Genomic DNA, 27566 nt, shown 5'->3' on the forward strand with positions numbered 1-27566 from the left:
ATATTTTATATCCGATTATATATATGAAAAGATAAAATTAATACCATTTGAAGTTCAATCTAAGTCAAAAAACTCAAACTTTAAATTATATCCTATGAGATTCGAAATCACATGTTTAACTTTTTAAAATTTTGTCGTATATTACAATTTCTTTAAATCACATCACAAATATTTGTCATAATTAAAAAATATTTAAGGTGAGATTAAGAAATAAAAAGAATTATATGAATAAAACGAATAAACATAATTGTTTTTAGATGAGCTATGATATAAATCATTTGCACATACTATTTCTTAATATAACAAATTCCCTACAAACTTATTGTCACTTAATTATTCATAATGATAATGAGTTATATTCATTACTTAAAAATGAAAAAATATAATTAAAATAAATTTGTTTTTTATAGTTAAATCCTTTTATTATATTTTTTCTAAATTTATTATTCAATAACTAATAATATTATCATATATTTTTAATTTTAGTTTATTTAAATAATATTTAATTAAGTGAATAAAATATTACTAATATTATTTAATTATAATGAAATAATAAAACCTCTCAACTCATAAATAATCACAATTTTTTTGAAATAAATAATATTTAACTTAATAATTATTTTATAATTAATCCGTTAAAATATCACGGTTCTATTCTCACGTTACTGTGACTATTAGTGTCGTGTTAGCTTTTAAAATTAAAGTAAAATATAATTTAATTTTATTTACTATGAAAAATATTATTAAATATTTTTAGTGTAAAATGTAAAAAATATTAAATTTGATTGTGTTATATTTTATTAACATTTTTCATGGATTTTATTTATTTAATATACCAAGATAGGTTTAATAATATTAGGGTTTATACTTCTCAATTTCTCCCTGTCTACTATCTCTCTCTAATGTAAAATCTCTACAGCAACAAGGAAGGTGCAGCCGCCCTTTCTCCATCTCTCTCTCTCAGCTCCATTTCTCTCCATCTTTCGATTCTATCAACATCCAGTAATGGTGGAAGTCTACAGATGCAGAGGCAACTCCATAGAATGGAAGCCATCCGCTGTGGTGGCTTTAGCAACGAGTCCCGATGACTCTCAAGTCGCCGCTGCTAGAGAAGATGGTTCTCTCGAAATTTGGCTTGTTTCTCCTGGTTCCGTGGGATGGCATTGTCAACTGGTATCTACTACTTAATATCTTATTCATCATCGTGTTATTGTTTTTAATATGTTGTTTTGGGTTGTTTCTGTCAAGCAGACAATACACGGGGATGGAAATTCTAGGGTGTCGTCTATTGTGTGGTGCAGTTTGGGTTCTAGAGGTGGCCGTTTGTTTTCTTCCAGTATTGATGGATCTATATCGGAATGGGACTTATTTGAATTGAAGCAGAAGGTAGGCTATTTACTTGACTTGGTGTTTGTAAACTTTGATTGATAAAATTCTTGTTTACAACTTTGCTGGTAATAGTACTTGTTTTTATAAAACGATGTAAGGGTTTGTTTAGAGGGATATCATATCTGATCAGCGATTTGGTGTGGTGCTGGCAGTGTTAGCTCGCCACAGATTAAACTCTCTGCTGTTGGTGTTTGCTCAGTAACTGATTGGAATTTGTATTGGAAGTTTGTTTATGTCAAGGTAAAATTGATAGAAGTGAGTATTACTGAGCTTCACTCAGAAGGGTATTTGATGCCCGTGCTCATTTTTTCACTTATGAAGCGCATAAAAGCATGAACATATAATCCTTTGATGAACCCTTTTTGTTTTATGGCATGGAATAAAGCAGTACAAATTTTCCCCTGGGGATATGTATTGCTATTCAGATTTTGGTATTTTCACTTGTTTGTTAGGTTAAATTGAGTTGTATATCTTGGCAATTGAAATGTTAGAGTAAGTAATATTGATAATGAACATTCTTTATTCTTGAGCTCAGGGAGTTTTTGAACAATGTTTTTGAAGATGTCCATGTTTTGATTGTACATGTACACAATTTTATAACAAGATTGCAGTATAGGTGTTTGCTGATAATAATTGTTTTTATGTGTTTCAAAGTCTATCCTTCATAATCTATTTTTTTTCAATTTATTTTCTCATGATTTCTTATTGTTCATGGTCATTTAACTTTAATTGTTGCTCTGAATAAATCTTGTCTTGTAACTACATTTTTTTGGCAGATTTTGTTGGATTCCATTGAGGTTTCAGTATGGCAGTTAGCTATAGAACCTTGCAGAACATCCCCAGATCATTCAGCTTCTGAGCCCCCAGAAATTGAGAACGGTCATGCTAGTGAGAGATATAGTGAGAGTGAAGATGATGATGACCTAGTGGAACCTCATGACCTTTCTGTAGAGAGCACACGTGTAGCACTTGCTTGTGATGATGGAAGCATCAGACTTTACAATATTTTGGACTCGGATAAGTTAATATATGATAAAACATTTGGGAGAGTTAGTGGTAAGAAAGCTAACCCTTTTCTATGTATAAGTGTTAGTTAAATACAATTATTGCAGATGGAATTTGGATTTATTGTTTCACCTTTTCTTTTCTCATTTACAGGTCGTACATTGAGTGTGACTTGGAGTCCTGATGGTAATAGAATATATTCAGGAAGTAGTGATGGGTAAGTACAATAATAAAAGTGACATTTTGCTGTTACATTTTTGTAAATCTTTGCAGAAAGTTATATATTATGCCATGTTTTCATGAGGAAATTCTCATTGTGTCCAAGATTGATAATGACGTTTCCTTTGAGTTTTCATGTTAGTTTTTCATTCAGTCACAATTTTAAGTACGCAAACTGTGATGCAATGCAATGAGGATTTTCAGTTTGTTTATTATCTATCTGCATATGTTATTTCATACATGTATACTTCATTATCTTGTTTCTTCATTATTTTCACGCATGATCACGATCATTATTCCTTGAATGAAGTGATGCTAACTTATGGTGTTTGGTTATTTTGCTGCTATATAGTCTTAAAACGATCTTCCTCGAAAACATTGTTTCACTGAACGTATAGTTATTATTATTTCTGTGAACTACATAAAGAACTCTAGTAGAAATGGTGTTTCCGATTTTTATCATTAAAAGTATCCAATTTAGGCTTGTTCTTGTATCACTTTTCAAACATTGTTGGAGAGAAAAAGCTATGATGATCATTAAAAATAATTGTTTGCAGTTGAATTTGTTTTATTTCCTTGTAAATTGTTTATGGTTTCAATCCGAAGTTGTTGCTTAATTCAGGTTCATCAGATGTTGGGATGTTAAATTTGGTCATGAAGTCTACAGAATGACAGTTGGGCTTGGTGGCACTGGTAGTGGACCTGAGATTTGTGTATGGTCATTGCTAGCTCTTAGGTAATTTGATTTGCCCTTTTTCCTCCTTGTAAAACAGATAATTTGCATTTTGGTTTTGAGAATATTAGTTCAGTTGACACTCTATTGAATAATTTTCTTTGATTTAGGTGTGGGACTATTGTTAGTTCTGATAGTGGAGGTAATGTTCAATTTTGGGATAGTCAACATGGCACTCTTTTGCAGGCTCATTCTTCTCACAAGGGGGATGTCAATGCCCTAGCAACTGTTCCTAATCATAACATAGTATTTTCTGCTGGTTCCGATGGCCAGGTATTTAAGTGTTGTACATTTGTACATCAAAGTAATATTGTTAAGCGGAACTGGTTTATGTGTTAATGGTGATTCTTCATGGTTTAATTAAATCCCAAAGCATATCTGCACAAGGATATTTTTTTGTTCTTTTGTGTTCAAGTCAAATTATGCTGGTCATTTAAACAAAACTAATTTGAAGAGAAGAATCATAATGATTTTCACCTAATACTGTTAGATTGAAGGTAGGAATACTGCATGAAACCACTTATTTGATCTATCATGCAAAAAAGGCCCTCATATCCGAGAATTCTGCTGAAAATGTGATTTTTAATCTTTTTTTATATTTATTTTATGGGCCTTTTATATATTTAACATGTCACACAGGGAGGAATAAAATCTAATGGTTGTTAAATTCACTGTTTGTGCAGACTCTAATATTTGCCACTTTTTTGAGAAAAAAGATTTCCACTTTGATTATATATTTATTGATTAGTTTCTTTGTCACTAGTCATTTTGGTTGGAAGCTATTGAATTGTAGGAGACTTATTTGGTATATTTGTTGATGTTGGCGGCTATACAAATCAAACATATTAACTGCTTGACCACAACTCTTATGTTTTCCAGAAATATGGAAGGGAAACCACATTTCTATTATTTTTCATTTTGGGTAATGTTATTTCTGTTTAATTGTATTGTGGAAATCTGAGTGACACTAGAGCTATGCTTTTGCAGGTTGTCCTATACAAACTTTCAAATAATTCTGTTCATAACAGTGATGATAAAAGGGATTCTGTAATTATAAAGAAATGGGTCTATGTTGGTCATGTCAGAGCTCATACACATGATGTAAGAGCTTTAACCATTGCAATACCAATCAGCAAAGAAGGTAGATTTCAGTTTTAATCATCTTGATGCATTGTATATAATTTCTTTTTAGCTGAGACATTGTTTTCTTGATTCACAGATGTATTGATTGATGAAAATCCAAAAAGAATGCGAACTAATAAGAAGCCCATTGATTTTAGTTACAATAAGTGGGCCCATTTGGGAGTTCCAATGCTTATCTCCGGTGGTGATGATACTAAACTCTTTGCTTATTCTGCCAAGGAATTCACCAAATTCTCGCCACATGATGTCTGTCCTGCCCCCCAACGATTACCCATACAAGTGGTGCTCAATGATGCTCAAACTAAAACTAAAACTCCTTTGCTTCTAGTTCAAGCTTCAAATATGCTTGATATATTATGTGTTCGAACTAAAAGCCATAATATTAATGGTATCAGTACTGTTCCTTCTGGTGGGGTTGCAACAACAGAACTATTGGCCCGAATTAAAACTAAGGAATCACGGAAAATTATCACCAGCTGCATATCACAATCAGGATCATTTATTGCATACTCAGATCATGTGAAACCTGGATTGTTTGAGTTAGAAAAGGGTAAATTTGGAAGAAGTGCGTGGAATGTTAAAAAAAGGCCGCTTCCATCTGAACTACCATCTGCTCATTCCATGGCTTTCAGCTTTGACTCTTCTAGGCTAATGATAGCTGGTCAAGATCGATTGATATATGTAAGCTTCTGATCTATATTATTCTCTATACTTCTGATATTAAACTTGGATATCTGGGTACATTTAAAATTGAAAATTAAATGCTGAATTATAAATGCTGTATGAGTTAAGTATATGGAAAATAATGTTGAATAAACTAAATGAAAATTTCTAAATTTAAATGATGGAAAGTAAGAAGAATATTTTCACCCTTACAATGACGGAAGTTAATTAAGTTTCAGATTAAAAGTTTTCTTTCGGCTGCTTTTTCTAGATTACATAATTAATTAATTCATCTTTTTCCTTCCTGAATGATAGTCTTTTTTCGCTTTTCAACATGATAGTCTCATAGTTATTTAAATGTGAATATGTTTAAAATCATTTATCAACCTTTTGATGTCATCTGTGTAATTCCTACCATTTTTTATGCCTTGTTTTGTTTGCCACACTGAACAGGTTGTGGATGTGGTAAGTTCAGAAGTAGTTAATGTCTTTACTCCATGCCGTGGGGAGTACAATGAGAAAATGCCACCAAATGAGCCTCCCATTACCAAAATGTTTACGAGTGCAGATGGGCAGTGGCTAGCTGCTGTTAACTGTTTTGGCGACATATATGTGTTTAACTTGGAGATTGAAAGGTAAGAAATTAATTACGATTTATATCTTTAGCAGAACCTGTTGTTAATTTTGTCTGCAAATGCCCCATCTGGAAACACTTATTGTTTCTGTTTCTGTTTCGGATTTGTTTCTAGATACAAAACAATTATACATTTCTGAATCTTTCTAACTAAATTTATTTTCCAAAAGTATCTGAATCGGAAACAGAAACAATAAGTGTATACAAATGCATATACGTTTTCTGTCTCTTTGTTTCCAATGCTTTATTTGCCTTCTTTTTCATGATGGTTAGGATGTATAATCTGATAGTTTATAAGACTTCATCCAGATGGAGGGCCAAGGAGCGCCTCCATCTTTAGTTTCTTTGGCACATAAAATTAGTAAATATATAAGGGAAAAACTCAACTTGCCCATCAAATTTATAGGAAAGTTTAAATTAGCCACTGAACATTTAAATAGCTCAAATAACCCATACCCTTTTATGGTGTTAAAATTCCGTTTTGTATGCCACATCTGGTTCCAATGCGGCTATTTCCATAACTTGATACATCACCTTTTAAAGAACACTTTTTTTAGCTTGAAAAAATGTTTTTGTTATTTCAGATATGTTCACGTTAAAAACAGTGAAATTACAGTGTCATAAAACCTGTCTTATTAGAGACTTGGGTGGCAAAAAATAGAATTTTATCATGGTTGAAAAAGGGGAAATTACTCAAATTAGACATAGTTGAAAATTTACTCTCTTCAAAGTGCAATGGATTTTGAAGTCTAAACGGTGACTTGAGCTTTAGTGCCATGTTTTACTGTGGATATGAGCTGTTACCTTGCTATTCAATATCTGATTCCAACTTATGTATTCCACTTCTCTTTTGAAACGACCAATATCCAGCTCATCATTTATCCTATGAGAAATCTATATTTCTATGTTTTCTTTCATGACTGCGAGTCCTTTTTCTTCAGAGATCTTGGCCATTGATGACATAAAATAAACTGAAATATATTTGCAAATTCATCCTAATATGTGTACATTTTGGCTGCAAACATTTCAAAATATTATCTTGAATATATTTGGCGATTTCTGATATTTGGCATCAAGCTCATCACTTGTGGTGAAGGATTCTGGAAAGCTCCTAATAGCTGGAATGACCCCTGTTTTATACTGGCTTCATTTGAAAATACTTTTTATTTTTTATATGGATTTGCATACATAAAGGTTTAACATGAACATAGTAAGAGACAAATTTTAAAAATTACTATATACAAAAGCAAAATTAGGATGTTTTTCCAAATGGCCCCAATATCTTTGGTTGCTCCACTACGATGGGTTTGTTAGTGAATTTGTTTGAATTAGAATTTGTATAATGATTCCTCATTATGGTTTATAATGCATACTAATTTATTAATTGTGTGAACACTCAAAGGATATCATAATTTATATTTCATGTTGCAGACAACATTGGTTCATATCTAGATTGGTCGGAGCATCTGTAACAGCTGGTGGTTTTACTCCTCGTAACAACAATATTCTTATTATCTCAACTTCATCAAACCAAGTTTATGCGTTTGACGTGGAGGCCAAAAAATTGGGCGATTGGTCTTTGCATAACACATTTACTCTGCCTAGAAGATTTCAAGAATTTCCGGGTGAGGTCATTGGTCTCTCATTCCCTCCTTCATCAAATTCGTCGTCGGTTGTTATCTACAGTGCAAGGTATGCTCGCTTTTTTTTTCTATTAACTGGGATGACTCCAAATGATTCATCATACTTTGACACCAAACTCCCTTTTACTTGTCTTCACTCTTGATTCCAACCTTCCAGTTCTTTGACTGAATTTAGTTTCCAAATGTTTATGTATCTGAAAACGGGTATAAATACAAAAATAGAAATACTACTTAGTGTTTCATATGACCCCATTTATAAACAATTATAGTTTCTGGTTTAGTATCTCAATTTGGATAACCAAGCAATAAATGTATGAATGACTATTGATGATTTTTTAGAATTGTTCTAATATTTTCTAGTTGATATAGAATTCACCTGAACTTAAATAATGTTTTTGTTTGTTATAGGGCCATGTGCTTGATAGACTTTGGTTTGCCAATTGATCGAGAAGAAGACGATGATAAGCCAACTAATGATCACGATTCATCGCTAAAGAAGTTCCCTATAAATGGGAACCTGAAACGTAAGTTCACGACCCATGAAATAGTAGACGCTAAACACAACAGTAGAAAAAATTTCGAGTTTTGCGCCTTTAGGGATCCTGTTCTATTTGCTGGTCATCTTTCAAAGAATTCTTTGTTGGTCATAGACAAACCATGGATGAACGTGCTTAAAACCTTCGATACTAATCCTGTTGACAGACACATATATGGATCATAAATACTCTAATAGAAATGGGTCGAGTTTTCCCTCCCCGAATATGGAGGGAGTAACTCACACTTTTGTTTCCGAATTAAAAGAAGTCTTAGGGTTGTTATCTAGAGCTTGTTGTAATGTATTTCCTTTATAACTTATATTTCATTCATGAATTGAAAATTTTGTTTCCCTCATTTTTTTGGTTGTGATAGGTTTAGATATTGATCCTAGTTTCTTAGAAATTGAGATTTTGTCACAATCTTTGTTACAATCAACGATTTTACAAGTTAAAAATTGGGGATAATTTTAATTATTGTCTGGTATAATATGTTTTTGGATTATGATCAATATTGTTTTTGATTTTTTATTTGATATAATATGATTTTGGTTTATGATCTATATTGTTTTCGATTTTTTTTTATCACAATTCAAGATTGTATAATAAAGATCACTATCTAATTACTGTGTATCAAAGCCTTTAAATGATTATTCATATTTGTTATGAGTTATAAGTATGCATTGTAGCAATAGTAATTTCTGAAAGTTGTTTTCAACTTGTTTTTTAGGTATAAACTAAAGCTTGGTTTGATTTTCACTCCTTATGTATTATTATATTTTTTATTGCATCATCTTTGGTGGGCTGAAACAAAATACCTTATTGTCCCTGGTAGAGAAACTCTTAAGATATATTGCTATGCAGAACAAATTGAGAGTTGCTTTCAAACAAATGTTTAGGATGTCTTATGCCTATGGTATGAATATGTCTTGTTTTCTGACTTATCCCATGTGTAAAGAATTTTTTTTTTTTTTTTTATATTAAAAACGTCTTAAATTGAATTGGACGGTTAATTAGATCGTCTAATTCAATTTAAGACGTTTTTAATATAAAAAAATCTTTACACATAAAACCAACCAAGTGTGTATAATTTTGTTTTCGAACTCAATTGATTTGATGTATTAATTGTGATTTCTTATATTATTTTGCATAAACTCTAATATATTTTACACTAAATTTAAATTATTTTTAACCCACTCTTTTAAATTAATATACGTAATCATCTCATATAAATTCTGCAATAATCAGTTTGTGACTATTTAAAAAACATTTTCTTATTTATGTTTCAAGACTTTGTTCTAGGGTTAATATTATGTATACTTCTGTGCATGCATTTTCACGTTGTGTCTATAACGAGATCCATTCATCATCCGCGGTGCCTTAATCTTCTTCATAGCTAATTTTTTCGGGTTCAAACAGCATGTCATAGCCATCTCATTGCCTCTTCATAATAGCATTTCTTCATTAAGTATTTCTTTAAATTAGACACAAATTGATTGATGGTTATTGCAAATTTGCAACCATTGGATGGCTGGCAACTCTCCATCTGTGAAATCAAGGGATAATTCCAATGATTGAGCACCCCCCCACCCCCACTTGATTTTTACCAACAACCATAAGCATCACAATAATGAAGGTAAATTATTATGGATGGAAATGAAGTCAATGCCAATAATTAGGGTAAATTGACATGACCTAATACCGATAAAACCACAACATAACCTTTGTAGGCTTTTAGGACCGCAAAAAAAGTGTAAAATGATAAACAAAGTGTTAACTGTTAATTTTTTCTTTTTGTGAAGGTTAAATTCAAAATACATACATATTTAAAGGGTTATTTCAAATATACTATAAGAGACTCTAGGTATTTGTTCATGCTAGGATTATGAGAATTATTATTTTTTTTAAGTAAATAAAGGGTATTTTAATATTTGTTGAGAACGCGGTACCGCTACTCTTTCGGAGTGTGACTAATCCGTGAATTAAAATATAGTTCGTAAACGTACTTAACCAATTTAACAAGGGGTTCAAAATCATTCAAAATCAATAAATAATGGATGCTGGGAATATCTACTGTGTCAGAAGAGTGGAGGTGTATTTTAATATTTCGGATCATAGTATACTTGATATTATCTTGTTTATCCTGTTAAATATACACTTGTAGATAATTCAAATAAGTATGAACCACCTAAGAGAGTTTATCCTGTTAAGTTTTTCTTCTTCTTGATATTATCCTGTTTAGATTAAAGAGAAATTAGAACCACATGTTATATAGTTGACTACTCTCTATTGGGGGAAATGTTTGTGTCTTGTTCAATTATTGATAAATTTGGGTGGTTTTGTAATGACATATTATTGTTTCATGGCATGCAATTCCATTGAGTCTTAATTTGAGTAATGTTTCTCAAATTCTAAAGGTACCCTAAAGCCTTTTGTCTTGGAGCAGCAGATAATCAATGATAGTAGAGCTGTTTTCACTCACATGCAATAGAAAACAAATTTATTATTGCTGGTTGTTTTTTACATTTCATTATTTAGAGGATAAAGAAGTTACACAATGATATGGTAGCTAGGGAGATACCCTTTAGACCTTGTTTGATTTTGAGTTATTTGGATAATTAATTAAGTTGCTATCTTTAAATAATTTATTTGATTTTGGTTATTAAAAATAGTTAATGAGTTGGTTGTGAACCGCTCGGTCAAAGTTCGTCTTGAGTTTGACTTTAACCAAGTTTGAGTCGAGCTCGAGCTCAAATAATATTTGTTCGAGGATGTGTCAAGCTTTTTCAAGCCTCATAATAAACAATATAATATTTTTTTATTTATTAAAATATAAAATAAATATTTTTTCTTTATAAATATTTGAAAATTTAATTTTAGTTCAATTTTTTCGAGTCGAGCTCAAATTTTTAAACTCGTTCGAACAACTCAAAATTTTAAACTCATTCGAGCTCAAACTGCGAGCTCACGACTCATTTGTCGACGTAGTTAGAATGAATAATATTGTTTAAAAAAAAAGGCCTCATGCAACTATTTTGTGGTCAATTTTTATTTTGGTCATTTTCAGAAGAGTAGGATCCCCACATGAAAACAAATGAAATGAAATAGATATGAAATTAATGGCGTCGGTGGCTGTACATGATGTATATGTATGTATATGTATGTATTTATGTATGAAAATGTCACAATGAATGAAATAGGGTAGAGTAGTCCTTTCTGAATTTTACTCTAATTTTTTGGCGGGAAATTAAAAACTTTTAGTCTATTTCGGAGTATTTGAAGATATGATAGAAGTGTTTGTCTATTATATGATATTGATAATGTACTTCATCTCTATATTTGGTTATTGGCTAAGCTGGCAATCCATGAAGAAGAACATTGTTGGCCTCAATTTGATATCATAATTCTCCTTCTGTCAATGCTTTGCCATTCATTTGTTTTTATTTGGCCAATTCAAGATAGTTTTGGAAACATGTGGTTTCCTTTTTGAAAAATTATATAGGGTTATCGATGAAGGAGAGATGTAGAATGCATTTTGGTTGAGAAGCAAAACCTCGTGATGACAATGATATTGTCAAGATTAGGGACCGATGGGAGAATTGAACATTTTACAATGAATACCCTAGTTTATCTTAGAGTGGGCAGGAAAACTAATCTTACCCGTTGACCCGTTTTATCGAACCGAATCGAAAAAAGTTAAAACGTATAAACTTCATTTGAAATTATGGCGGTAAATTAGTCAAGTTGCTTGCGAGCCGCTCGATCAAAGTTTGACTTGAGTTTGACTTTGACTAAGTTCGGGTTGAGATCGAGCTTATATAATATTTATTTGTTCAATGACTTGTCATGTTTTTTCGAGCTAGATAATAAATAATATATATTTTTTATTTATTTTAATATTAAAATCCAAATTTAAAATAAATATTTTTTTTCACAAATATTTAAAAATTAATTTTAATTCAAGTTTTTCGAGTCGAACCGAGCCGTGTTTGTAGATAAATAGTCGAGTCGAGTTCGAACTCAAATTTATAAGCTGAACTCAAGATGGCTTGACTCATTTGTAGCCATAATTGAAATAAATCAGGAATAGAGTCAGAAGTGGTTCAATCTTTGCTCTTAGACCATCTCCAACCCTAAACTCATTTTCAAACCAAAAATGCAGTAAACCGTCACATCAAACACTAAGAGCATCTCCAACTGATCAGCAAAACCCATCCCATACTTATTTTTATCCTCCAACGAACAGCAAACCAAAACCCAAAATGCGTTCCTTCATTTTCTCTCTCCAAAAACTCCATATATGCGTTCATACTGTTCATGAACGCATAATTTAATCAAATTTGTGTAACAGGTCCTTCAAGTTTATTAACATTTTAATTTTATACTTTAAGTCTATTAACATTTTAATTTTGATATTTAACTTTTTATATTATTTATTTTAAATATTTAATTCAGTCCTTTAATTTTAATTTAAATACATTTTTATTTTTATTTTTATATAAAATTAAGAAATACAAAATACATTACAGTTTATCAGATATAACTCTTTTTTTTTTTTTAACTTGTGTATTATAAATTTTGAATTTTTAATAAATTTTTATAATTAATTTATAATCAAATTTAAAATAATGGGGATGATATTAAAAAAATGTGATATAAATTATAAAATTGTAAAATATATGGGTGATATTAAAAAGTTATAAAAGTTGATATAAAAAATTATATTATAAGAATATTCTTTTGGGTTTGAGAATGAGTTTTTCGGTTGGAGAAGAATTACTGTTTGATGTGACATTTACACCAAAATGAGTTTGAAAATGAGTTTTTCGGTTGAAGATGGTCTAATTCATATCCAACCCAAAAACTCATTTCCAAACTCAAAAGAATATTCTTAGAATATTCCTTTCTTACACTAACTTTTTAACCTTATTAATATTATCTATATATTTATCAACTTTACATATTTAACCCCAATCTTTTTTCATTCATTTAATAATATTAAAATAAAATTAAGTATATATATCAATAATTTATAAACAACAAAATAATTTAATAATACATTTAAATAAATAAACATATTATATTAAAACAAACATATTAAGTGTTTTCTAAGTTTATTTGTATCATTTATAATTAGAAATTTATAATTTATAAAATTTAAGTTATCAAATATAACGTAAAAATATAAAATGAATTATAAAATAAATTAGATAAAATTTCAAATATAATAAATTTAATAATTTAATTATACATTTAAAAATATTATAATTTTCTTTCTTAAAAATAAAAAAAAAATATAAGTTTAAGAATTAATTTATATAAATAGAAATTAAAAGGTATTAAAAAAAATAAAAAAAATAAGTATAAGGGTCATTTTTTAAAAATGAAAAAAAATGGTGTAAATGAATAATGATATTGCACATATGTTTTTTTTTTTTTGAGAGAGTATGAATTCTAATTATGGGATTGCGTTTGGCGTCCGGTTAGAGCAAAATTTGCGTTTGGCGTCCGATTGGAGATGCCCTTAACAATGTCATTTTGGCGATAAACCTAAAATTCTTTAAAAAATCAGTATTTCCTCTACGCCTTTTCGGTTTCTCTTTGATTCAAATAAGAAATACTATTAAATATATTAAATTTACAATTTCTAAGAAATGATTGAAGAAACATGACGTGCAATATTTTATTTTGTTAACTCTTTGATTTTAGGTATGGAATCTCAAATCTTTTTACATTTTTATTCATTGCATAGTTTAAAAGTGTTAAAAGTATTTAAAAGTTTTGATTTCTAATTTACTATATTTAATATTTCAGATAATTTAATTATTTCATGACAGCAATAAACATCAGGTTCTAGGATAATAGCGTTAGTATAAAAAAAAGACAATAAATAATAGTTATGTTTTAGTTGTAAGTAGCAATAGTATATCATACTAGAAATAATATATATTGTTGTTTTGATAGTAATTTTGTATTTAATTTGTTTAGTTAATTATTTTAAAGTTATTTCAGAAATAACTAAAAGTTAGATGTGAATTTGTGTATAATAGGATCAAATATTAAAAAAATGTCAAACATACCTAATATTTAATATATCACAATCGATTATTTTGTTTACTTCACAACACTATTATTATGACGACAGAAAATGTCTAGTTGAGAAAATCGATAAAGAATATAAGTGAACTTATAAATTTCGTTAAAAATCTCTAAACTCTTAAAATTACTTTTCTATGTTTGTTAGTTACTAAACATATGTCTTCATTAATATTTTTAAATGGTTAATCTCATTGTGTTTCGAGTGTATTTCTACTTTTTATATACTTGTATTTTTGTTTAAGGGGATTATTAATCCACCGACCTCATGAAAAACAACTCAGCACCTTCATTTCTATATGTATTTATGGTTAGTATATGACATTAATAACGTCTCCAAAATTAGGATTAATTTATTTCTACATTTACCTAGTTTCTTTCACATTCACATTAACAAAAATAACATTGATACAAATCATTGTCACCACTTACATACGTGTTATTTATTTTTAATTACGATTCTTCGCCACTTAATACAAATAATAAATAAATAAAAATAACTTCGAATCAAAACGACCAACTTATTAATCCCACTTTTCTCCGTTCAAACCACCTATTAAACGTGAAATTTTAAAGTTCAAATCATTTCATTAATCATATCGATCCTCCAGTAGAACACAAAATCTCACCAAGATAAATATGTCCATGGAAATTTCTAACCTGTTGTTCCCTTTGCAGAAGCAGAAGACTTGAAGTTACCAAAGTGGTTCCCAAATCCAGTTTTCTTCTGCAAAATACATAGCTATTATGAGAAATCACAATTAATTAAATTTTATTAGTTACAACTCAAACAAAAACGTTTTAAATTAAAGTAAGTATATGGAGTAGGGATTATAATAACTTTATAACTTTCAAAACAAATAATAAATCCTAATTATTTGGGTATTTTGTTTTAAAAAGTATATAAATATATAATGATTTTTTTTAAATAGAGGTATTTTTTATTAATAATTTGATTATGAAGGTAAAAATAAAATAAAATAGTTAGTTATTTAAGATTATTTTCAAATAATTTAAAAAGGAATAGAGATTAGGTCTTGACTTTATTAAAAAATGATTTGTTTGATTAAATTAGTAAAAATACTTTATATTTTGTTTTAAGAAAATGAAAATTTCACTTAAATACCTATAGTAAACACAAAAATAAAACATATATAGTAAGTAATGACAAAATAAATATTCAATAGGTTTATTTGGATTAACATGAATCAAACAAAATCTAGCTATAATATATATATATATATATATATATATATATATATATATATATATATATATATATATATATATATATATATATATATATATATATATATATATATATATATATATATATATATATATATATGAATTATTTTAATAATCTCTAAATAATTCTATCATCTTCTCATATATCTCTTTTATTTTAAGTATTTTCACCAAATAAACAAATGTTTCATAATTTCAATTTGAAGTTCTGAACATTTTTTTTCCTTTTTTTTTTGAATCTGAATAGAATAAAGAAAGTACCTTTAAGTGTGATGACGAAGCATTTGACACTTTGTGAATGGGAGTAATCTCTGGCTGCTAAGATAAAAAAAAAAAAAATCAGCAACATAATGTTGTAAAAACACACACAAAAAAAAAGAGAAAAAAAAAACCTGGGTGAAGTTGTGAATGGAAGAGCTAGCAGTGTCATCAAGATTAGTTAAAGGTAAATGTTTTCTCATTCCTTGTTTGATCTTCTTTTTGGTTTTCTTCTCTGATTTGGCATAACTATCTCTTATATGTGTTTGATGATCATCATCTTCAACTTGCTTGAAATGTGGAGGCCCAGAGGATGCATCTGATAGCATGGATTGATCATCATCTTCTTCATTGATAGGTTGATTCATGAATCTAGTATAAGTATTTGAGGAATGGTCTAGATACATGGTCCAACCGGAATCACAACCGCTGCTACATTCTTCTTCCGAGCTCATCATCATCATGTTGTTGTTGATATTGTTGTTCATCGCTATTAATAATAATAATAATAATAAATTAATGAATTTGTCATTCATAAACCGGTCATGTTATGTTGTTTTTATAGAGAGTAAAATGAAAAATATGAGGGAAAGAGATAGAAGAGGGACCAAAAACAATCACATTCGAATCCTAGACTATGTTTGTCCTTTGCCCCATACTTTCATTTCATTATTACATCATTTTTGTGAATGAAATCAAAATTGCCAGTTGGCCCTCGTGCGTGTACTCGTCTGTTTCTTTTAAGAGAGTTGAATTTTTTAAATTTTAAATTTAAATTTTAATATTTTTTTAATAATTTTAAGTGAAAATCGAACATGTAACATCTGATTTTTAAACCCAACTTGATACGAATTGGGTTTTTTTGAACACAACTTTATACGAATTGGGTTGGAGAGATTGAAAATTATTGTGTGGTTTAAAAAACACTTTTTTATATTAAAATTTAATTTATATGAAAAAATGGGATTAAAATGGAGGCATTATTGTAGGAAGAGAGAGGGCATAGGCTCCATCATTAATATGGTGAGCAAATTAAAGGAGATAAAAGAGGAAACTAATGGGCAATTAGGTTCTCTTTCTATCATCCACAGCCACAAACCAAAGGCAACATCTATTGTGAGAAAGAAAAGCCAGCTCACTGCCAACTGTGCTTGCCACGTCACCACTAGGATATTTTTTTTTTCAAAAAAATCATTTTTTTTGTTGAAATGATTCATTAATTATTTACTTCACATTTAAGAACACATATGTTGAAAAGGAAACATAACCATATACCATATACCATATAAATATGACCAAAATGATCACAAGTTTAATAAAATCAAAACACTATAGTATATAAACATAGTTTTTAAATGATAGTAGGACTTTTAAGACTGAATTGTGAGATAAACATCCCATTTACAAATTGTGTGATAAATATAAGAAAAATTGTGAATAATTTAATGATAAAAGTCACAAATCTTTATGCCTATGTCAAAGTGGGAATCAATTGAATTCAATGTTTCTATAGAAAAAAATAAATAAAACTATAGAATCTTGTTTGATTGGTTTTGGACATTGGTGTGAAGTAGGTATTCATATTCCATTCAATCTTTTTTTTTTCTCTTCAATGAAATTAATTAATGTTTCCTTTATCTTTCTTATTCTATGTGCATGACTATAAATTAATTTATTCTCTAATTAAGGAGTTACAATATGGATTTAAGCCTTGTAAAAAAAATTATTACTAACTTGATAGTTTTTAAATTCTTCCCTTTATATTAATAAGGGTCTTCTTTATCGTTCATCTATTTGACACTCATTTAATATTTGTTAACTTACCGTACATTGGAGGTGTCTGCTTGGGATAAATAAGTCAATATCTTCACGAGACAATATTATGTTTCAAAACCGGTTATATATACAATCAAAATGCACTTAAGAAGTGAACACGGGACCTTCGCTAACATATTTCAATGACGTTTTTTTGTGGAAGAGATTCTCCATTATTAGTGTATGCCACATTTGTTATGCTGATTCATATTTGTGTCTTCTATTCGTGATTTTGTGTGAAATGTCATCAATATTGTGAGTAATTACCTCGTCTATTCTGGCTTATGGAGGCTTGGTTTCAATGATGCAATGAGATCTTTTTCGAGAAGAAAGTTTAATGTTTGGTGGATCATCAAGAATGTAAACATAGAGCATTTCAATGTATAATTTCGAAATGTTCGCCTCATAACCTCATAATTATGAGCTTTTATTCCTATCTCATTGACTAATATTGTTTGATGAGCACCGACATTAAGTTTACTAGAAGATACATGTTTTTTACCGAAAATCTTATATCACAAATTCTATTTTACATTTTAGATCACATATTATAAAAATAAAATATGAGTACGTTTAAGCACTGCATCGAAACTAAATTTGACATCATACAAATTTAAAATTAAAATTCATAAAAATTAAGAGATTAACGAGCACAAAAATCCTTAAAAAAGACAATAAACTCTCCAACCAACTCCACGGATTTTTCAGATTGAATCTTAAAAAAACACTATAATAATAGCGTTGTAAATCTAACTATTCATGACCTTTTAAAAAACAATAAATTTTAACTGTTTCAACAAAAAGAAATTAAACAAACTATATGTTTAAATTTTTATTTTTTTTGATGTACCAATTAGTTGCTGCATGTTTTGGTGTTAGAAAATAAGTAATTGATAGTTGGCAAGGAAGTTGACACCAATGCTGAGGCCCATTATATTTTGGTGGTGATCTATCTATGTATCTACTTAAGACTACAATTAATAATAGAAGCAAAAAGCAAGCACAAAGGAAGAAAATCACAAAAGAGTTTCTGGTTTCGTGGTATGTTTTGAAGAAAAAAGAAAAAATTAAATCTCAATAGCTAGCTAGGTGAGCTAAATATATTGAAATTCTCAAGCAATAATGACAATATAGCAAAAGGAACCCATCACACTATTAGGATATCCAACACATGTGCCGATTGTTCATCAATCGAGAGGAGCGATTGCGATGTAATTGTTGGCTGATCAGATGGTGATCCGTTTGCGATTGCGGTTGGAACATGTTGAGACGAGGGTTTAATTTCTAAAAGTATGACAATATTGTTTCGCCTCCATTGAGATGAAATGTGTTTGATATTTCCTAGGGTTTGTCATTTAGGATGGTTATGAAGATGTCATATTAATTAAACATATAAAATTAATATATAAGTAATCCTTCGTCCTAAAACTAATAAGATGCGACACTTTGATTTGATTAAGTGTTAGTTCTTATAAGCATGAAGCATATTCGATAATCGAATTAAATGATTGTTTAGGGGGTTAGAATTGTAGTATCTAGCTATAATTTTCTAAAAAAACAATCTATGATTTAAAAAAAGAAAAAGTTATTCATCGGTTGTCCCACACGAAACTTGTCATAATTAAGAATTTAGGTCATTCATCGTAAGCACATGACTAATTATATAAAATTTAATTTAAAGCGAAATGTTACTAATGTCATAGATTAATTATAAATTATTTATTTTGCATTAAAACTTAAAATATATATACAAAAACATGATATAGCTGAAAACTTGTTCGTCTCGTGGACTTAAGAGATGAGTGTTTGATTGAATTAATTGATATACTTCGGAGGCTCAAATCATAAGTTAAAAGAAAGAAAGTCTTAATAGATTACACCTCAATTAAAATCATGAGTTACTCAACCAATATTGAAAACAATTAAATCCTCTTTTAAAGGAGTAACTGTCATTAATAAGTTATTTTGGTAGAACTTTGTGCTCTAAAAAATTATACTAATTAAGGAGGGGAAAAAATCATCCACAATTCAATTACCATTGGTGGATCATGTTATTAGAGAGGAAAATAATGATATTGAAAGCAAGAGGCAACTAGAATTCTTCATAGTTTCAATGTGTATTACGTACTATCTTTAGGGAATTAAAAATTCGGTTAATCAGTTTTATGGAATGAGCAATTGTCGAGATTGTGGACCTTCTAGATGACCTCGAATAATAGAAAGGGGTAATGCCGGCTTAATTGCTCATTAACGACAGTATTTTACTTATTTATGTATAGCTGCGAATGAAAGGTTAATGTATTATTATTTAAATAAATTTTCAATTATTCTTTATTTTTTAAAATATATATGTTGTTAAGAAATTAAATAAAACATGTTTATTTGCATCTTCAAATATTTCCATATTTATTAAACAAAGACATAACATTTTCATTAATCACATGAATATACTGACTTATGAAAAAATAAAATTGGATTGCAATCTCCTTTACAACAATAACCTCATACAACAAAGTTTGACAAAGAAAAAAAAGTCCACTTGATAACAAAAGAAATATTGAGTTTAACATCCCACAATGAGTGCATTTGTTAATTTTTTTTAGAAGGTTGGCTTTGCTCTTCTTTTGGAATGTGATTAATTATCGCGGATTAAGCATATAATCTAGACGTGCCGTTTGACAGATTCGAATCCAGGACCTCATAGAGTCTACATTTGTTCAGATTTTTCGAAAGCATATACTAATTCACACATTTGACGAAAAAAATATACAAACTTGTGTAATCCATCAAGAAAGAGAATTGAAGAAATTCTCTTAAAACTTGTTGAGGGTAACTTTTTATATAAATATCATTGAGCTTTTATTAAGTTCCTTCATTAGTTACTCTAATAGATATTGAAAATTTTTCCTTATTGTTATCAAGACCACGGTAATTAACATTGTATGTACTAAACCGTCCTTCCTTCTGTTTGTATCATTATTCGAATCTTCTTTCGTCTTTAAAAAGATAGCTGCAAAAAAATTGAAGCAGAAAGAAAAAAGAAAAATTAGAGAAAGAGTTTTAAAAAATAAGTTTTGGTTGTAATAGTCTCACTCATTTTTCTTTAAAAAAAACTGATAAAATAGTTGTGTAAAAATGCGAGTAAAGAGATTTTTGTCATTCCCAAGTATTTGGTTATATTTGGGAACGGGTTGAAATGCCTTCCCTATAAAGGTTCGCGAAAGGTCTATCACTTAGATGTAACATTTACATCAGCAGTGAAAATTTAATTGGGTCGACATGACCAAATATTTGAATTGGCAAAAAGGCTAGAAAGACTCATACGTCGACGGATATGGAATACGGCCCAATTATATTTTTTTCCAAAGTAAACGGTCCTTGTCGGCACCTCCGAGCTTTGGGTGCTTGTTCACGTCTTGATTGTCTGTGATGCGGTGGTCATCCTTAAACATGGTTGTTTCTCCGATATAGAAAAAGATGGTCAATAATATAGTCGTGATATCTAATTAGACTCTAATCCTAACCTGCATCTTGATAAATTAAAATAAAATAAATAAATAAATAAACTTAATAAAATGACAAGAAATATACAAGATCTTAATAATAACACAAAATAAGTCATACAATTCAAAACTACTGAGTAGAATTTTTATCGAGAAGTTTGTGGGCTCGAATTTGATTATCACATTTGATTTTTTATTCTCTCATTAATCTTGTTTCTAAAAATAAGTCATTAGGCCTAATTAAAATCATTTGGACCATTTAAATTATTTTGAGCTATATTAAGTGAATTGGGTTATCCGTATTTAATTAGGCTCGATAGTCTATTCTTTTCATTTTTATAAATTATTTTTGTTTTAAATTAAAACTATCCAAACCCAATTTGATGTGTATTTTTGAAAAAAGAAATCTAATATAACATACATATAAGATAAGATTAATCGAACTTATATAACATACATAGAAGATAAGATTATTAATATATTATTTGAAAACATTCAAAAATTACTAAACATTATTATTTTTCCCTTTATATTCTTGCATCCAACAACATATGAATAATGTCCATACCCATTATTCTATTTATATATTCTAACAGCATAAAATTAGGAATTATAGCACGTGCACACTCATCGACACATGTCTCCTGTCGCACGTGCAGTCTCACCTAATCCTACCATCTAAAATGACTTAGTAATTGAACATATCCTGCATCGGCCACATCTGATTATTGCTCTGAAATTCCGCCGCCAAATCCATAGTCTCATCCAGGTAGTCAAACGGAAAATCAATCGGAGCTCCGGCACCGGCACCGGCGACGGTATTCCATTCCGACATCTTCGGCGCACTCTCCACCTCCCTATCGCACGTGACTTCAGGCGACAGCACGTGCTCCGAGCAGCTTGACTCGGTGTTAGGTTTCGGCACCGAATCGGACATGTCTAGATAAGCTAACTCGTTGAAAACCCTAGATGATTTTAATTGGGCTTTTATATTGGGCTTTATCTCCTCTTCGCTCATTTCTATTGGGCTGCTATTTAGAACTTTCTGGCCCATTAGCCCGTTATGCTTCTCGATTGTTCCTTTCTTGTTGTATATTCTGCAAAGCACCCAGTCGTCCAACTGTATAATACATTTTATTATTATTTTTTTTATTAAATAAAATTAAAATATAAAAATAATCTCATAAGCCCATTAATTGTTTAAATATCTCACCTAACAAGCTGAAAAAACCTATTAATTCATCCATTATTTAAAATTATTTTATGGCCACTCCCGGACATGAGTTCTGGCCACCCGTATCCGGACATGAGTTCTGGCCACCCGTATCGACCGTGTGGCGGACATTAGTTCTGGTCACCCGAGTCGACCGTGTGACGGACATGAGTTCTGACGGACATGAGTTCTGGTCACCCGAGTCGACCCGTGTGGCCGAACATGAGTTCTGGCCACCCGAGTCGACCCGTGTGGCCGAACATGAGTTCTGGCCACCCGAGTCGACCCGTGTGGCCGAACATGAGTTCTGGCCACCCGAGTCGACCCGTGTGGCCGAACATGAGTTCTGGCCACCCGAGTCGACCCGTGTGGCCGAACATGAGTTCTGGCCACCCGAGTCGACCCGTGTGACCGGTCTAGCCACTCCGAAGGGTCAGATATGTCTAGTAACCAGAAAGTCTGATCACCCGAATCGAGTTCGGATCACTAAAAACTTGCACTAATTTACCCAATTCATTCATAATTTTTCTCGAAACAATTTAATTCCAACACAATTTTTCAAGATTACCCTAAATTCATCATATGTAAAGAAGAGAGTGTAGAAGAATACCCACCCGGCTGCTGCTATGGATGTTCTTTTTCCGGGCAGAACGGTCAACATCGGCCAACCTATATTCATGCATAATCCAGTTAGATTTTTCTCCTTTAGGAGCTTTGCCGGAGTAAAAGACTAAAGCTTTCTTAATTCCGACAACTTTTGGATGTCCGATCGGTTTATCAGCTCCGGTAGCCTTCCAATAACCGCATCCAGCCGCCCTATTCGGCCTTGATCCATTTGGGTATTTTCTTTCCCTAGGAGAAAAAAAGTACCATTCTTTCTCGCCCCCGTATAAAGCCATTTCTATTTTAATAAATTCAATAAAAATAATCAAATTAAATTGAAAAAATATGATCGGAAAATGGAATCGGAAACTGGCGAGTTAATTAATTAATTACCGGGGAGGTCCCAAGGATCGTATTTGTAGAGATCAATTTCAGTAATGATGGAGACAGCGATCGGCTGCGACGCACATCTACGGCAGAGGTAGTGAAGAACAAGCTCTACATCCGTTGGATGGAAACGGAATCCGGGAGGTAATTGCAAATCAGCGGTCATTATTTAGAGAGAGAGATGAAAGAAGAAGAAGAAGGTATTGAAAGTTTAAAAGAAAAGGGAAGAGATGAAGATATATAGAAAGGGAGGAAGAAGAAGGAGGGACACGTGTCAGATTGTGAAAGTCCACATATGTGCGTGTCTTTGTGCGTTTGAAATTGTCACTGCTTACGTCATCTATTTTGGATTGATTGATGACGAGTCGCCTCTTCAGCTCAACGGCTGGCACTCATGCTGTTTTTTTATTTATTTTATTTTAATTTTGGAAGTTTTTGGGAGTCTAAATAAATAATTTAACGGTCAGATTGGGTACACGTAATCGTCGCATGTAAACTGAAGAAAAAAATGGCTTTTAAAAAATACATATATATTAAAATAAAAGAACACAATGTAGACACTTCCTTTAAAATATAAATAATAATGATTCACTCTAATTTATATAATGTTTTAAGAATCATTTAGTTATCTTAATAAATTATTAATAAGTTTATCATTAAATTTATTAAATTTATTATGTCGTATTAATATCTAATTATTGTATTGATTTAGTTAATTCAACCGGTGAAAATGTAGTTTTGTCAAGTTAAAAATCGAAAACACTTCTGATTATGTCAATTGCGAGTTTTTGTTTATGTAATTGACAAAATGCGAATAAGTGTGAAATTAATTGGTTGGATTAAATTTTGACTCACGACAGTTAAATTTTCTGTCATTTTTATGGGAGTTCTCAGTGATTTTTTGAGAGCTCCAGAAGTATTAGACATGATGATTCACACTCTCATTTTTTTTGTTGGTCATTGTTATGGAAACTCTCTAAAAGATGATGACTTTCGTAGAAAACTCAAGACTCATTTGTGGAGTGAGTTGTGAGTCAAGAAAATATCATTTTGCTAAATCACATTTACTTTTCGCTAATGACACATTCTACATAGTTTAGGCTACCTATATGATTTTTAAACACATTCGGTCTTTGGGTTAATCTTAATAAGTCATATATCTTTTTCTTAGATTCTATTAGAATAGAAGAATAATGATGTTGGCAAATGTGATGGGATTAATAATTGGTGGTCTTCCGTCAACATATCTTGGTATGCTATTGTGTGTTGAATTACGATATAAGGTCTCTTAGGACCCGATTATCACTTAAATTTAATATAAACTATCTAGATTAAAATGTAAAATAATCTCAAAAGGGAATCAGTTAATTCTCATTAAGGGTGTGTTGTCATGTATACACACATATTTGAGATCTTATTTATTTTAATAAGGCTCTTCTATCAAAATAGTGTACTAGATTTACAATGGAGCCGAATAATTTTTATGCATCGATAATCAGATATAAGTATGACCATGATTGGTCTAGTTGGTTTACCAAAATATCTAAATATCTAGTGGGGTGTAGTATTTGGAGGATAATTTATTATGTGGAAAAGTATTCGTGAGTAGTTTAGATTCGTTGTGGGGGATGTTTTTTCGATTAGCTTTTGGGACGACATTTGGTGTTGTGTAAAAAGTCTAGATACGACATATTCTAAACTTGCTTCAATTGCTATATGTAGAAATGCCATAGTTAAGGACATGTTTGATCATCGGTCTAGTGGTTTCGCTAGATGAATTAGATATAGAAAGAGATTAAATATTATGAATATTGTGTCCCAAAATAAAGTTTTACTTTTGGTAGGACGCAAGCAAGTGTCCCCGTCTAAACAAAACATTATACTTTTGAAATATATTGATAGTTTTCATGCGGGACATTGCTACAAATTATTCGATAAGATGATTCCATATAACTTTTATTGGGAAAAACTTTGGGAGTCAAAGATTTCATCTAAGATCTTGTTTTTTGGATGAAGCGTTATTCACGGTGAAATTTTTACGAATTATATGTGCATGAAAAAATGTAGTATTATGCCTAATCGTATATGCCACGAAAAGGTTGAATCGACAACTTGCTTAGTTTTGTATTGTTGATGAGTGACTATTATTTAGAGCATTTTGTGGAGTATTATTAGGATTTTTTGGGTGATGTCTAAGTCTTTGAGTAGTTGTTAAAAAGTTTAGATTGACCGATATGGCATGCCTACATATTTGGGTTATCATCCAAATTATTTTTTAATGAATTATCTGGTTGAATAGAAATCGTTGACCTTTCAATGATCATAGTGGTCCGATTCGTATCATTATAATGCTATTATTGTGACATTTTCTGAGATTCGTTTGAAAAGTCAGTAGAGTTTGTCGGGAGTTAATTATTTTTCTCGTGAATTTACGAGCTCAATAACTTATTAAGTACTGTATTTTATTTTTATTTTTATTTTCATGTCATATTTTATTGTCGTATTTAAACAATTTTTTTTTCATTTTTAATATTAATGGATTTAAAAAAATATATATATTAATAAGTTAATATTTGTAATAGTAACAAAATAAAAGTTACACACTTAGGTAACTAATAATTTCTGATATTAGATTTTTTAAATGAATATTTTTTTGTTTAAAAAATATTATTGAGAGTAATTTTAAGTAAGTGAATTTTAATAAAATATTTTTTTAAACATAAATATTTTTTTTATTAATGAATTGAGTGATATAATTGATGAAAAAATATTTAATTATTGTTGTATTCACAAAAATCCAACCAAACATGTCTATATATTTTTGTAATTAATCTATTTACAAATAATCCAACCAAACTAGTAAAAAAAGCCTCCGTATCGATCGGCAAACTGATTGGTAATACATTGATTACCAATCGGTATAGAGAAATATCGATTGAATTTAATCTGATCGTCACCGATTGCTAGAAGCTCTCGGTATTACAAATTCAAGACATGTCGATTAGAATTTAATCAATCGGTATAAGGTAATACCGATTGGAATCTAACCAATCAGTATAGGATAATACCGATTTGAATCTAACCAATCGATATAGGGTAATACAAAAAAAGAAGACTTAGACAGTGGCAACGACGATAAGAAACCCTAACCCTTTTCTTCTCTCTCAAAGCTTATTGGTCATGGAATCGCAACATTTGTCTGCTAATGTGATAAACCTGAAACTCTAGACAGGAAACATGAGATTAAAGCTTTCATTTCCGATTATTATTCTTTCTTTCCCTGATGCACCTTTCTACCAAAATACTAACATAACAAACTAAAACAGAGATAATACTTGCAACAACAAAGATACCTTTGTCTTTGTATCTTTCAACAAAGAGATCAATAGTGTCTTGAAAGCCTTTGAATCAAGAAACAAGGTTGTTATATCCTGGAACATAATTCCTGTAGAGAGATACTCTAATTGCAGCTTCCATAATACATAAATGTATAGAGAGAGCAAGGATGAAGTAAAAAAGACATGAAAGAATATATCGGGCTTAAAGAAATCGGGAATTACACAGATCGCGGAAGCAATACGATCTATGCAGTCATCTTTGTGGTCGAGATCAGAAATAACAACCATGATTTTGTGCAAGTTTTATGAATCGGCTGCTTCCTTCGAGAAGGATCGCAAAGGGTTGAAGGTCGAACAAAACGAAGATTGAGAAGACTATTAATGGAAGCAGGGATAGAGGAAAGAAGAGAAGAAAGAAAGATTTCGACAATTAATTAATTGAGAAATACCGATTGGTGGAAAAACCAATCGGTACTAAGACATAATCATCACTTTTAAATGAGATTATTTAGTTGAATTGAAAAAATGTCTTATTTAAGATAATTTTATTAAAACGATTTCATTTAAAAATGGATCACGATTATTAGAATCATTCTATATACCCAAAATAGGGTCGGGCAAACACATGGACTAGGGAAAACTAATTCAAAAGAGGGCTCATGACCAAACTAATTCACAAGAGGGTTCATGACCAAACTCATGGATAATATTCCGGAAAACGATAACTTTACATTGACATCTTTCAAAATGGCGTGACTGTTCCTTAAATCCGATATCATGAAAGAGTTTGAGCATTTTTTTATTCTTTTCATTCGACAAGAGTTGGAACTCAACGTAATTTGTCTAATTTACAAGGCTCCTAGAACCATCGATATAAAAAAAGCTTTAGACCGATTAGTCTTGTATCATCATTCTATAAGATTGTATCAAAATGTTTGGTAAACAAGTTATGTGGGGTTCTTGAATTGGTGATTTTGGCTAATTAAATTACTTTTATCAAGGGTCGTCAAATGTTTGACGCAACACTTATCTCAAATGAATGCATTGACTCGACAAACTATAAGGGGAGTAAGTGTGTCTTTATTAAGTTGGATATTGAAAAAGCATATGATCACGTAATTGATAATTATTATTTGATGTCAT

At 30.3% G+C, this 27566-nt stretch overlaps 2 protein-coding genes across 2 annotated transcripts; one reads left to right on the forward strand and one right to left on the reverse strand.

The window, feature by feature from the left end:
- Nucleotides 1-873: 873 nt before the first annotated feature.
- Nucleotides 874-8320, forward strand: LOC124929434 (WD repeat-containing protein PCN-like). Its single transcript, XM_047469794.1, has 11 exons — nucleotides 874-1173; nucleotides 1252-1386; nucleotides 2166-2445; nucleotides 2548-2611; nucleotides 3236-3349; nucleotides 3457-3619; nucleotides 4334-4487; nucleotides 4566-5170; nucleotides 5606-5787; nucleotides 7218-7478; nucleotides 7838-8320. Exons 1-11 carry the CDS (start codon nucleotides 1006-1008, stop codon nucleotides 8148-8150), a joined length of 2439 nt encoding a protein of 812 aa, XP_047325750.1. The 5' UTR covers nucleotides 874-1005; the 3' UTR covers nucleotides 8151-8320.
- A 13044-nt stretch (nucleotides 8321-21364) lies between these two features.
- LOC124931671 (NAC domain-containing protein 2-like) lies at nucleotides 21365-23293 on the reverse strand. Its single transcript, XM_047472194.1, has 3 exons — nucleotides 23092-23293; nucleotides 22710-22996; nucleotides 21365-22002 (listed from the first exon to the last, which is right to left on the reverse strand). Exons 1-3 carry the CDS (start codon nucleotides 23249-23251, stop codon nucleotides 21571-21573), a joined length of 879 nt encoding a protein of 292 aa, XP_047328150.1. The 5' UTR covers nucleotides 23252-23293; the 3' UTR covers nucleotides 21365-21570.
- Between the last annotated feature and the right edge of the window lie 4273 nt (nucleotides 23294-27566).

The sequence above is a fragment of the Impatiens glandulifera genome, chromosome 3, assembly GCF_907164915.1.
Source record: "Impatiens glandulifera chromosome 3, dImpGla2.1, whole genome shotgun sequence".
In the NCBI taxonomy this organism is placed as follows: Eukaryota; Viridiplantae; Streptophyta; class Magnoliopsida; order Ericales; family Balsaminaceae; genus Impatiens; species Impatiens glandulifera.